At 45.7% G+C, this 13,008-nt stretch overlaps 1 protein-coding gene across 2 annotated transcripts in view; it reads right to left on the reverse strand.

Annotated features, from left to right (window-relative positions):
- Positions 1-624: 624 nt before the first annotated feature.
- The window catches only part of KLHL20 (kelch like family member 20), an 84,712-nt gene continuing 72,328 nt past the window's right edge, over positions 625-13,008 (reverse strand). For both annotated transcript variants that reach the window (XM_075322221.1, XM_075322222.1), the window contains 3 exons: positions 6,932-7,140; positions 4,297-4,403; positions 625-2,724 (listed from right to left, as the gene is read on the reverse strand). In XM_075322221.1, coding sequence (XP_075178336.1) covers positions 2,640-2,724; positions 4,297-4,403; positions 6,932-7,140 — 401 coding nt within the window. In that variant the 3' untranslated portion in view covers positions 625-2,639. The remainder of the gene's footprint in view (positions 2,725-4,296; positions 4,404-6,931; positions 7,141-13,008) is intronic.

A 13,008-nucleotide genomic window follows, 5' to 3' on the forward strand; every position in this document is an offset into this window, starting at 1 on the left:
ACATTTTTTTAATTAATTTAAATTATCCTCCAGGCATTAGAAAGTTATGAATTAATTTTTACTACCTAATTTTGCTTCCTTTTCCTTTAAACACTATACTGCAAGGCTGTTTCAATGCCTAGTTCAAGCTCCTTTAAAAGCCGCTTTCATCTGCTGCTCAGCAAGTACCATACACTATATTCAAACAAACAAACAGAGTAGGGTTATTAAGGTTGGGAGCAGATGAACTCAGACAGGGAAAGACCTAAGTAAAGAATGTTTGACCATAGTATACGAATCTTGCTAAGCAGCAGTTAAAAGCAGCTTCTAAAAGGAGCATGAACTGGGTATTGAATCAGCACTAAAGCATAGTGTTTGGGAGAGAAACAAGCAAAATAAAGTACTTATGTATATTATAAAAAAAAGAAAAAAAAGTCTGGAGGACAATGAAACCAAACAAACAAAAAAAAAATTTGGCTACTCTTTAAGTAAACTTATACTACTTTCAGATTTTCTACCCTCTGGTAATAATGGTGCAGACTATGCATCGTATTGTACATGTGATAAGTTATATTTACAGTATGCATAAATTAACTAAAAACATTCATACAAATGTACAGAAATTTGCGCTAGTCACCGTCTGCATAGGCACATAAGACATGATTTATTTAGGACTGATGGAAACAAATCAGTCATTGATCACCCCTACTAAATCATACACATGAAGACCTATTCTACACGGTGTTTTGATGGAGTCGGGTACGGTACGTTGCTAAGTGTAATGATAAAATTGCCAAAGAAAGGGATCAATAAGGGAGACTAGCAACATCTTGTAAAAGGGTTGGCTCAGGAAAATCTTTTTTAACCTATCCCCATGTTTGATCGCTGTGGGTCCCACCACCACAATCCATCCCTCTACTGATTATGCCCATCATTCTCTACAGGAGTGATGAAGATAGCCATACAGTGTTTGGCTATGTTCACATATCCAAAAAAGATTTTAAAGGGGTAAATACTATATGTGCCATGTAATCAAATATATGCTACACTCGCCTATAACATCGGAACCAGGTCTCCCGAGGATTGCATGACATTGGCGGTAGGGTAAACAATCAACGGCCACTATTGAGATACTGTGGACTTTCTCCGGATGAACCTTGGACAAGCAGAATAAGTGAGAACATAGAAGCACAACAGCAGCAACTGATTGGCTGCAGGGCTCACGTAGCATAATAATGTCACACAAGCCTTGGGAGATCCGATGCGGACATTGCCAGAAAGGCACGATATAGGGTATTTATATATTATTTCAGAAGGAGTTGTCTGTATAGTGGACAAACTTTTTAAATGAAGGTGTAGTCTGCTTCTCTGACCACCTCGTTTTTTTTTTTTTAAAGAGGGGGCAGGAGACTCCTATTCTAGTCGGGATCCCAGTGGTAGTAATTGCCAATCCTAATCTTTGTGGCCCAATCCTATAAAGTCGTGAAGGTCTATATCTGGAGATCTCGCCTGCCTTACTAAATATGTCAAAAGCACTGAAGGACATTTTCTTTTTGATAATGCTAAACACTACAATAATCTTTTCCTGGCAAAGTCCTTGAGACGAGAATATAGCAGACTTCACAGAACCTCATTGATGTAATACAAACTGTAGCGTAAAGATAGGCTTTTTGACGTGAGCACCTTGTTACATCGCTACCATATGTGCCCCAGACCAATTGCAGGAACAGAAATTGCTGGAAATTTGAAGCCCGGTCTGTGCATGTCACCTAATACTTTTTTTTGTTTTTTTACATGTCGGTAATGTACTGCTTTGACCCACAATGTTTTCGATTCATACACAAACTATACAATTTTTGCTACATCTTCACAAGGCAATTGCTGCTTGAGAGTAGCCTAGTCGTGGCCCGGACCAGTATACGTGTTAGCAATCAGTGCAGCAGGTTTTAGAGGCACAAGGAAACTAGGAGAGACACTAGTGCATGTGGCTGTACGAAGCGTGTACTGCAGCATCTTACTATGTTTGGAAAAGGCTCATTAGATAAGAGTCTATTGGGAGCATCCAACGGGGGCTGAAAGTCTTCACTTTTCAAGCAGTCATTTCTGCGTCTCGCTGTAAATTCTCCTACTTGCCAGGCCATGAAAAATGAGCAGTCTTGGACATGACTAAATCCCACATACCGATACCATTTCCGACATCGGTGACCATAACTTAAGTCCTTGGATCGTCAACGATCTATTTGGGTCCGTATAACATGCAGGTAAACGTCTTCATATGTCTGGTGCCTCCAGGAGTGATATATTCCATGACGTGCCAATTTCGGAGCTTCCCAAAAAGATACAAGACGCGTTCTTCACCTACTGAAACCAAACTTGTTAAAATGGAAAAAAAAAAAACTAACGCCTTCCAAAAGGGGCTACAGAGTCCCCCAGGATCCATGTAAAAATTAGGAAGACAAAATATTGAACGTTTTCTGGGATATTTTAACTGGAACCAAACTTGGAAAATTCATAGTGAGGGAGATTATTTTCTGTAATTCAGCGTTCCTTGGTGTCCTCCTGGCGGAAATACCGACCACCAGGGGGTTAGATCCCATGAGGGAAGTCTCCGGCAGTGTTCATGAACCAAGGCTTTGTCATTCAATGTCAAATTAGGACGGCTACCAGATGTGTGATTCACAGTGTGTCATTTTGATTACGCCAACTCCTCCACCTAACCGCCGGTAGTTCATGCCTCCATACAGCCTGAAAGGAGAAAGGCACAGTTACTCTACAGAGTTCACTTACACCAAACTTGGATTACATGATATTCCTCTGATTAACCCTCTCAAAAATGTTCATGTGCCTTAGGCTCGGGCTAGAGGTCGAATTTTGTAATAAAACAGGTCAAGCAGTCAGAGATTACCATGTGCCACAGCTACATTGCAGCATAATGCGCGTGAACGGGGTCGCGTTGTAACCTGGTGGGTGGCGCAACATGTATGTTGCAAAAAGGTGGACGTTTTGTGACTTAGTCTTGATTGAAGCACTTTATGACTCCAGTCACCTACATTATGGAACGATGATGATATAATGCCAAATAACTAACGGTGCGAGTAGTGATAAGCAAACTTCTTGGTAAGCGTAACGAGCATTTCGGTGCTCGTTTATGTCGTACAATGGAAGTCAATGCAAACCCAAGCATTTTTACAGAAGATTTTCAGGAAAAATGCTCGAGTTCCCCATTGATTTCTATTATTCTTGGTAACTAAGCTGCCGAGCATCAAAATGTAGAGCACCAAAATGCTCGATACGATAACCGGGCACCAAACCGTTCACTCATCGCTAGTACGGAGACGTCTGGACTCAATGGAAATTAAATAATCTTTTGAGTCTAGCAAATTATTGAACATTGCAGTTTCTATATTGTCCAGTAGATGTCAACCTAAAAAAGCTACAACCAATTTATAGCGCGTGCAGATGTATAGGCATGCTAGGTATAGGATCGAATAGTCTACACGTGGTTGGCCAGGCACATCATTTTGGGAATAACTAGTACTTGTCACTGTAATCTACATATTCATGGGGTAAATTGTATGGACTTGAACATTGACAGCAACGTCTGACTTGCCAGCTGATGTGATGTTACCGCTCTCAGACGTACTAACATGCTAATGGAGCCGACTGGCAAGGGGAACTAACGCCCAGGGGACTAGTCCCATCGCTCATTAGCATAAAATATGAGATCTTTAAAAATACTTTTTCTAAAGTTCTCTTTATTTGTGCTAGTGTAAACATAGACGATTAGGCAGGGATAAGCAATATGCACCCAGAACTGCTCGTGGTTCTGGGTGCATATTGGACCTGACAGGTTGCCTTTAAGAAAACCCCTTTAATTAATAATTGTATGGGGTGTAATAAAAGAGCACAGTATTAGAGTATCAAGTAGTAGGCATCATATGGTGGTACTATTGGAGAAAAACTGAAACTCTACCTTGACTGATTGGTGTCCACTTTTTTTTTATATTTTATATTGCTTTTATATTATTTGTGATTGGTTTCTATAGGAAATGACACTGGACACGTCACAGGGTGATCGGCTGATGCTATAACTGCGGTTAGGCTAATTTTATCATAATGTTGCCATGTTATGTGTCTGGCCGTTATAATGTGTTTCATTTGTTGCAATCTATACACTTACAGCTCACAGATGAATAATGACTGTCAATTTTATATATCATTGGATAAATGTAAGCCCATCACACGCTGGCAGAGGACTATTACATGCTCCGAAGTCCCACGGTGATTGCATAAAGCTAATAACATGGTAAAACGCACCTCCAAGTATTAGCATCGGGGTCAAATACTTCTATCGTCTTCAAGTACGTTGTTCCATCAAATCCTCCTACAGCCATCAGCTGTCCATTCACCACCGCAAGACCGACCTGCCGCACAAGCACAGCCATATTTTAGGATACTGTTATTCCAGGCTTAGTACTTCAAGCCCCATTCCCAGCATCCTGCACCTAGCAAACGTAGCTAGATCTAGACATTATACATCCACATTTTTTGTTTATAGCATTAGTTAAAAAAGGTTTAATATATAAATAATATATGCATATATAATAATATATCATATACCATAGCACACAAAAGTGTGGGCACCCCTGGTGAAAAATTTCTGCTATTTTGAACAGTTAAGCAAGTTACAGATGAAATGTTCTCTAAAAGGCATAAAGTTAAAGATGATACATTTAGTTCGTATTTTAGGCAAAAAAATATGTTTTCATCTTTTACATTTTTTTAAAAAAGGAAAATGGGCAGATGCAAAAGTTTGGGCACCCTGCAAGTATCACAGCTTGTAAACACTTTTTGTTGCCAGCCAAGAGGCTTTCAATTCTTGTTTGAGAGATTTTCTTCCTTAGAGACATCCTCCAGTTCTGAGAGATTCCTGGCTCGTCTTGCATGCACTGCTCTTTTGAGGTCTAGCCACCGATTTTTGATGATGTTCAGATCATGGGACAGTGAGGGCCATTGTAAAACCTTCAGCTTACACCTTTTGATGTCATCTATTGTGGATTTAAAGAGTGTTTAGGATTCTTATTCATTTGTAGAAGCCATCCTCTTTTCAACTTCAGCCTTTTTACAGATGGTGTTATGTTTGCATCAAGAATTTGTTGAAATTTCATTGAATCCATTCTTCCATCTACTGGTGAAATGTCCCCCGTGCCATTGACTGCAACACAACCCCAAAGCATGACTGATCGACAACCATGCTTAATGGTTGGTGAGATGATTTCTTCCTGAAATTCTGTGCTCTTTTTCTCCACACATACAGTACTTTTGATCATTGTGGCCACAGAGTTCTATTTTAACCTCATTGGTCCACAGGACATGTTTCCAAAATACATCAGGCTTGTTTAGATATTCTTCTGCATACTTCATATGCTGAATTTTAAAAGGTGAAGATGCAGGAGAGGTTTTCTTCTGATAACTCTTCCATGATGGCCATATTTGTGCAGTTGTCTCTGAACAGTAGAACAATGTACCACAACATCAGAGTCTGCTAAATCATCCTGAAGGTCTTTTGCAGTCATGCAGTGGTTCAGATTTGCCCCTCTAGCAATTCTACGAGCAGCTCTCACAGAAATTTAGCTTGGTCTGCCAGATCTTATCTTGACCTCCACTGTTTCGGTTAACTGCCAGGAAGGTCATTTAAACACTCGTGTTAAAAAAACCTATTGGCACCCTGGAAGCTTGATTGTTGGGGGTGGACCATGGGGCATAAGCGCATAGGGAAGGCCACTCTCTGTATGGCCACTTAGAAGCCATGATCATTATTAGCTTAAAAAGTGGAAATAAATGTCGTCAAATTATTTTCCATAATGAAGCCTCGGTGTTGGGTTCCTGAGATTTCCCCACTGATCGAAGAAATCACAGGGAAGAAGAGCCAAGCAATAGCTCTGTAATTTAAGCAATCGACTGGTAAGGAGAGGGCTCAGGATCTGGCCCCCACCAAAATACAGCATGTTTCAGATCAATCAGCATTACATATAAAATATATACCATATTTTTCAGATTATAAGGATGCACTTTTTCTCCCAAACATTTGGGAGGAAAATGAGGGGTGCGTCTTAAAATCTGAATATAGCTTACCGGGAGTTGGAGAATTGGCGGGGTGCTGTGAGTGCCAGCGACCGGCTGCCTTCCTATACGTGCCGGCGGCCACTTGCCTCTGTGGGTGGGTGAGCGGCTGGCCTGCTGGCTGCCACTCTGTGTGGGCAGCCGGCTGGCTGTGTGGACTGCGGTGGCTGTGCTGGCAGTGGAAGCTGCGGTGGCTGTGCGGCAGGTGTCCCAGATGGTCTGTCCGCATTCCGGGCTTCAAATGATAGCGCCAGGAGTCAGCGCGTGCGCAAATAGAGCTCTTGGATGAGGGCTCCATCTGCGCATGCGCCGCTCCGAGCGCCATTTCTTTGAAGCCCAGACCGCGGACAGAGCATCCGGGACACCCGCCGCATCTGCCTGCTCAATCACACAACCACAGCAGGTTCCGCTGCCAGCACAGAGTCGCCGCCAGCACAGATCTGCTGCCGCCACCGCAGCCTCTGCCTCCTGTGACCCTGCTCCACCACCACTGCCACCGAAGTATAAGACAAACCCCCTTTTTTTATGTCTAAATTTGGGGTGCGTCTGATAATCCAGTGCGCCTTATAAAACGAAAAATACGGTATGTCAAAGGTTTAATTACACCATTTAGGATGCTCACTGTGCACATGTAGAGCAGGGTCGGGGAGGGGGGGGGGGGCAGAACACAGAATCGCTGTGTAATACAGATCCCCTAACAAACCCCATACTGCACATTAAACAGAAGTTGAGATACTTTAATATTAAAATGAACAAAAGTATGAAATATCACAAATAAAAAAAAAAAAAAAAAAAAAACTTAAAATTTTATAAGCAAGCAAATCCGTACCCCGCTCCGACGTGAAGTCATGGCTACTACTGGTGACCATTGGTTGGTCCGGGGGTTGTACCGCTCTGCACTGCTCAGCTCTGTGGTGTCATCTCGTCCACCTACTGCATAGATCATGTCCTGGTACACAGCACAGCCCAGATGTTTCCGCCGAGTGCCCATCGGTGCTATCGTGTGCCAGCGGTTTTCCTGAGGATTGTACCGCTCAACTGAAATGGGAAAATACAAAACGGTGAATCAAATGCTCTGTGAACTCTTTTCAGATAAAGTTTGCAAACCAAGTCAATCTTATTTGCAATACAACTCAATAACCCATGGTGCCCCCCCCCCCCCCATTCATTACAAGCAGCAGATGGTTAAGTCATAGCTGGATCATTGATTGCCTGCATTTATCTATCATGGCATAATGTTAAAAGGAAGGCGTCATCAATAACTGAAAATATGTAAAAGTATTAATGTTTTGTTCAAATACTATTTGTTTTTAATTGAGATCAATTTAAAGAATCTCGCAGAAAATGTTTGCAATGGAATTTAAAAAACAGCAAAATGTAGGGGCAGGGACCCTGATTCCAGCGATGTTTGACTTGCTGGGCAACCTGCTGCAGTTTTGATCCGTTTTCTCTGCGAAGCTATAACAATGCTCCAATTGCGGTGCTGTGTATAACCCCGCCCACACCACTGATTGGCAGCTTCCTATGTACACTGTTGGCAAGCTGCCAGTGCCAATCTCCCGCTTAGGCTACTTTCACACATCAGTTTTCTGTATTCAGGCACAGTCCTTTTTTTTCCTGATCCAACGGATCCTGAAAAAAAAAGTGAAAACCGTATCCATCGGATCCGTTTTTTAACGGATCCGTTATGCCGGATCCGTTAAAAAACGGATCCGGTGGATACGGTTGCATCCGTTTTTGCATCCTTTTCGTCCGTTTTTTGGCTGGATCCGTTTTGTTAATTACATTGGAGCATGCTCAGTTTAGAAAAACGGATCCGGCGGCCGCATCCGTTTTTTACCGCATTACGCCGGATCCGGCGTCCATAGGCTTCTATTGTAAAACACGCCGTATCGCGCCGGATCCGGCGCGATGCGTTTTTTTTGCCGGACAAAAAAACGTTGCAAGCTACGTTGCCTCCGGCCGCCGCATTAACTAATTTTGCCGCATCCGGAAAAAAACGGATGCAACGCAAAGCCATCCGGTACAATCCGGTAACAATGCAAGTCTATGGGGAAAAAACGGATGCGGTACCGGATCCGTTTTACCCGTTTTTTTCCGGATTGAACCTGATGGCAAAAAACTGATGTGTGAAAGTAGCCTAATACGTAGGGTGTGTTCACACTCCTGGCAGTAAAAAAGCTGTTTCCAAAAAGCAGGTTTTGCTGAGTTTTTGTTGTGTTTTTTTATTTTTGGTATCATTAACCCCTTCAACCCCCGGGCATTTTGTGTTTTTCCGTTTTATTATTTTTCTCTTTCTTCCGAGAGCCGTAACATTTTTATTTTTCTGTCAATCTTGCCATATGAGGGCTTGTTTTTTGCAGGACGAGTTGTACTTTTAAATGGAACCATAAGTTTTACCATATAGTATACTGGAAAACGGCAAAAAAATTCCAAGTGCGGAAAAACTGCAAAAAAAGTGTGATCGTACAATAGTTTTTGGGATATTTTATTCACAGTGTTCACTATATGGTAAACCTGATGTATCCATGTGATGCCTGAGGTCAGTGCGAGTTTGTAGACACCAAACATGAATAGGTTTACTTGTATTTAAGGGGTTAAAAAAAAAATTCACAAGCTTGTCCAAAAAAGTGGAACACTGTTTGCGCCAATTTCCGAAACCCGTAGCTGTCTCAGTTTTCGGGATCTATGGTTCAGTGACGGCTGATTTTTTTGTGTCTCTAGCTGACTTTTTTTTTTTTTTTTTTTTAAACGGTAACATTTTTGCGCAGACGCTACGTTTTGATCACCTGTTATTGCATTTTATGCAAAATTTGCAGCGACCAAAAAAAACTTAATTTTGGCGTTTGGAATTTTTTTGCTGCTACACCGTTTACTGATCAGATTGATTTTATATTTTGATAAGTCGAACATTTCTGCACTCGGCAATACCAAATGTGTGTATATATTTTTAACCCTTTGATTTTCAATGGGGCAAAGAAGGGAATTTTGTTTACTTACCGTAAATTCCTTTTCTTCTAGCTCCTATTGGGAGACCCAGACAATTGGGTGTAGAGCTTCTGCCTCCGGAGGCCACACAAAGTATTACACTTTAAAAAGTGTAACCCCTCCCCTCTGCCTATACACCCTCCCGTGGACCACGGGCTCCTCAGTTTTGGTGCAAAAGCAGGAAGGAGGAAACTTATAAATTGGTCTAGGGTAAATTCAATCCGAAGGATGTTCGGAGAACTGAAGACCATAACCCAAAAGAACAACCAGCCCGAAGGGCACAGGGGCGGGTGCTGGGTCTCCCAATAGGAGCTAGAAGAAAAGGAATTTACGGTAAGTAAACAAAATTCCCTTCTTTGTCGCTCCATTGGGAGACCCAGACAATTGGGACGTCCAAGAGCAGTCCCTGGGTGGATAAAAGAATACCTCAATAAGAAGAGCCGAAAACGGCCCCCTCTTACAGGTGGACAACCGCCGTCTGAAGGACTCGCCTACCTAGACTGGCGCTGCCGAAGCCTAGGTATGCACTTGATAGTGCTTCGTGAAAGTGTGCAGACTAGACCACGTAGCTGCCTGACACACCTCCTGAACCGTTGCCCGGTGCCGCAATGCCCAGGACACACCTACAGCTCTGGTAGAATGGCCTTTCAGCCCTGAAGGGAGCGGAAGGCCCGAAGAACGGTAGGCCTCGAGAACCGGTTCCTTGATCCACCGAGCCAAGGTCGACTTGGAGGCCTGAGAGTCCATACGCTGGCCAGCGACAAGGACAAAAAGCGCATCTGAACGGCGCAGGGGCGCCGTGCGAGACACGTAGAACCGGAGTGCTCTCACTAGATCCAAAGAGTGCAAAACCTTTTCACACTGGTGAATTGGATTAGGGCAACAGGAAGGCAAGGAGATATCCTGATTTAGATGAAAAGGAGATACCACCTTAGAGAGAAATTCCGGGACAGGACGAAGAACCACCTTATCCTTGTGGAAAACCAGGAAGGGAGCCTTGCATGACAGCGCTGCAAGCTCAGACACTCTCTGAAGAGATGTGACAGTCACTAGGAAGGCCACCTTCTGCGAAAGACGGGAGAGACATCCCGCAGCAGCTCAAAAGGCGGCTTTTGAAGAGCCGTCAGGACTCTGCTAAGATCCCAGGGTTCCAACGGACGTTTGTAAGGTGGGACCATGTGGCAGACCCCCTGCAGGAACGTGCGGACCTGCGGAAGCCTGGCTAGACGCTTTTGAAAGAAAAACACGGAGAGCGTGGATACTTGGCCCTAGAGAGAGAGCCGAGGGACAAACCCTTGTCCATTTCAAATTGTAGGAATGAAAGGAATGTGGGTAAGGCAAACGGCCATGGAGGAAAGCCGTTATCAGCGCACCAGGATAGAAAGATTTGCCAAGACCTGTAATAGATCTTGGCGGACGTTGGCTTCCTGGCTTGTCTCGTGGTGGCAATGACATCCTGAGATAACCCTGAAGACTCTAGGAGTCAGGGACCAATGGCCACCTAGTCAAGTTGAGGGCCACAGAATTCAGACGGAAAAAACGGGCCTTGTGACAGCAAGTCTGGGTGGTCTGGAAGTGCCCACGGTTGACCCACCGTGAGATGCCACAGATCCGGATACCACGACCGTCTCGGCCAGCCTGGAGCGACGAGAATGGCGCGACGGCAGTCGGACCTGATCCTGCGTAGTACCCTGGGCAGCATCGCCAGAGGGGAAAACACATAAGGCAGTCGAAACTGCGACCAATCCTGGACTAAAGCGTCCGCTGCCAGAGGTCTGTGATGCTGAGACCGTGCCATGAAGGCCGGGACCTTGAGAGATCGACGTCCTGCGTTACTCAGGGGCGATGGATCTCTCGAAGCCTTTTGGGTGCAGAGACCATTCCCCCGTGTCCATGCCCTGATGACTGAAAAAAAACTGCTTCCCAGTTTTCTACGCCTGGGATGTGAACTGCGGAGATGGTGGAGCCTGTGGTTTCCACCCACTGCAGAATCCGCCGGACTTCCGGGAAGGCCTGATGACTGCGAGTGCCGCCTTGGTTTGCGAGCGGCACTGGCTCCATAGCTGCAACCATCTTCCCCAGGAAGTGCCTGAGGCGCCTTAAGGGGTGTGACTGACTCCGAAGAAGTGATTGCACCCCCGCCTGCAGAGAAAGCTGTTTGTCCCTGGAGAGTCGCCAGAGCGACGTGTTGACACGCCACCTGAGAAGGGGCCCAGAGGTTCTGAAGAAACGAGCCGCAGGACGAGAACTGAACTCTATCCTGTAACCATGAGACAGAATGTCTCTCACCCATCGGTCTTGAACTTGTGGCCACCAGGCGCCGCCGAAGCGGGAGAGCCTGCCACCGACCGGGAATGCGGCTAGGGTAGGCCGAGAGCCATGAGGAGGCCGTTTTGGAGGCAGTGCCCCCTGCGGCCTATTGGGGTCGTGACGTGAGCCGCCACGCATATGAGTTCCTCTGGCCTTTCTCCGGCCTGTTGGACGAAGAAGAATGTGGCTTGGCGGAGGGACGAAAGGACCGAAACCTCGATTTGGATTTTTCTTTGCTGAGGTCTCTTAGGTTTGGACTGGGGTAAGGAGGAGACCTTTCCCTTGGATTCCTTAATAATATCATCCAATCGTTCGCCAAATAAACGGTCGCCAGAAAAAGGCAAACCAGTTAAGCAGAGTCTGGTTCCCTTTCGCGCAGCCACATGGCCCTGCGAACTGCCACGGAGTTAGCATATGCTACAGCCGTGCGGCTAGTGGAGTCCAGGACGGCGTTCATGGCGCAGGACGAAAAAGCTGATGCCCGAGAGTCAAAGACGGAACATGCGGAGCAAAATTCCATGTGACAGCATTAAACTCCTTCAGACAAGCCTAGATTGCTTGGAGAGCCCACACGGCTGCAAAGGCCGGGGCGAAAGACGTGCCCGTGGCCTCATAGATGGACTTCACCAAGAGCTCTATCTGTCTGTCAGTGGCATCCTTCAGGGATGAGCCATTTGCAACAGACACAACGGACCTAGCAGCCAATTTGGAGACTGGAGGATCCATCTTGGGAGAATGAGCCCAACTCTTAACGACTTCAGATGGAAAGGGGTAATGCGTGTCAGTGTGACGTTTAACCCAACGCTTGTCGGGGACCGCTCCGGGTTTCTGGACAGCATCCCTGAAGTTAGAGTGCGTGTACGTTTGGGGAACCGAAACTGGAGTTTCTCCTGCTGAGAAGCCGACTCCTCTACAGGAGGAGGCGGAGGAGAGCGAACCAGCACCTGGATGATGGACGAGATAAGATCATTTACTAAGGCGTCCCCCTCAGGAGTATCAAGGTTAAGGTTGAAGTCAGGGCCAGAGCCCTGAGCTCCCCCGTCCGCCTCGTCTTCCTGAGAGTCCTCAAGCTGGGATCCCTAGCAGCGTGAGGAAGTCGGGGAAGAGTCCCAGCGAGACCGCGTAGCCGGTCTTGGACTGCGGTCCGGGCAGGAGTCCTCCGCCTGAGACCTAGGGCTCAACCTGGGAGCGTGCTGCGGCGCAAACCAAGCGGGGCCTGGATGAGACAAGCTAACAGGGCCAGGGCCTGTGAAAGGTCCAGTCTGGACTGCAATGCCTCAAGGAGCTTAGAAGACCATTTGATGATATGAAAATGACTGAGGGCCAACACCGGTGACTCTGTCCCTGCAGCCTGCTCAGGGGGAGCAGGGGGGTCTACATGAGCCGAGGGGCCCACCAGTGCCCGAGGCTCCGGCTGAGCAAGCGAGGAGTCGAGCATTGCTCACAGTGAGGGTAGGTGGATCCCGCGGGTAACATAACCCCACAAGAGGTACAGACCGCGAGAAAAACCTGTGCCTGTTGTCTCCTAGGAGAGTGACCACTGAAGGTAAATGTGAACAAAGGGTATACAGTCTGTCCGAACAGAAATATATATAATATATACATATG

Source organism: Anomaloglossus baeobatrachus, chromosome 8 (genome assembly GCF_048569485.1).
Source record: "Anomaloglossus baeobatrachus isolate aAnoBae1 chromosome 8, aAnoBae1.hap1, whole genome shotgun sequence".
NCBI lineage: Eukaryota > Metazoa > Chordata > Amphibia > Anura > Aromobatidae > Anomaloglossus > Anomaloglossus baeobatrachus.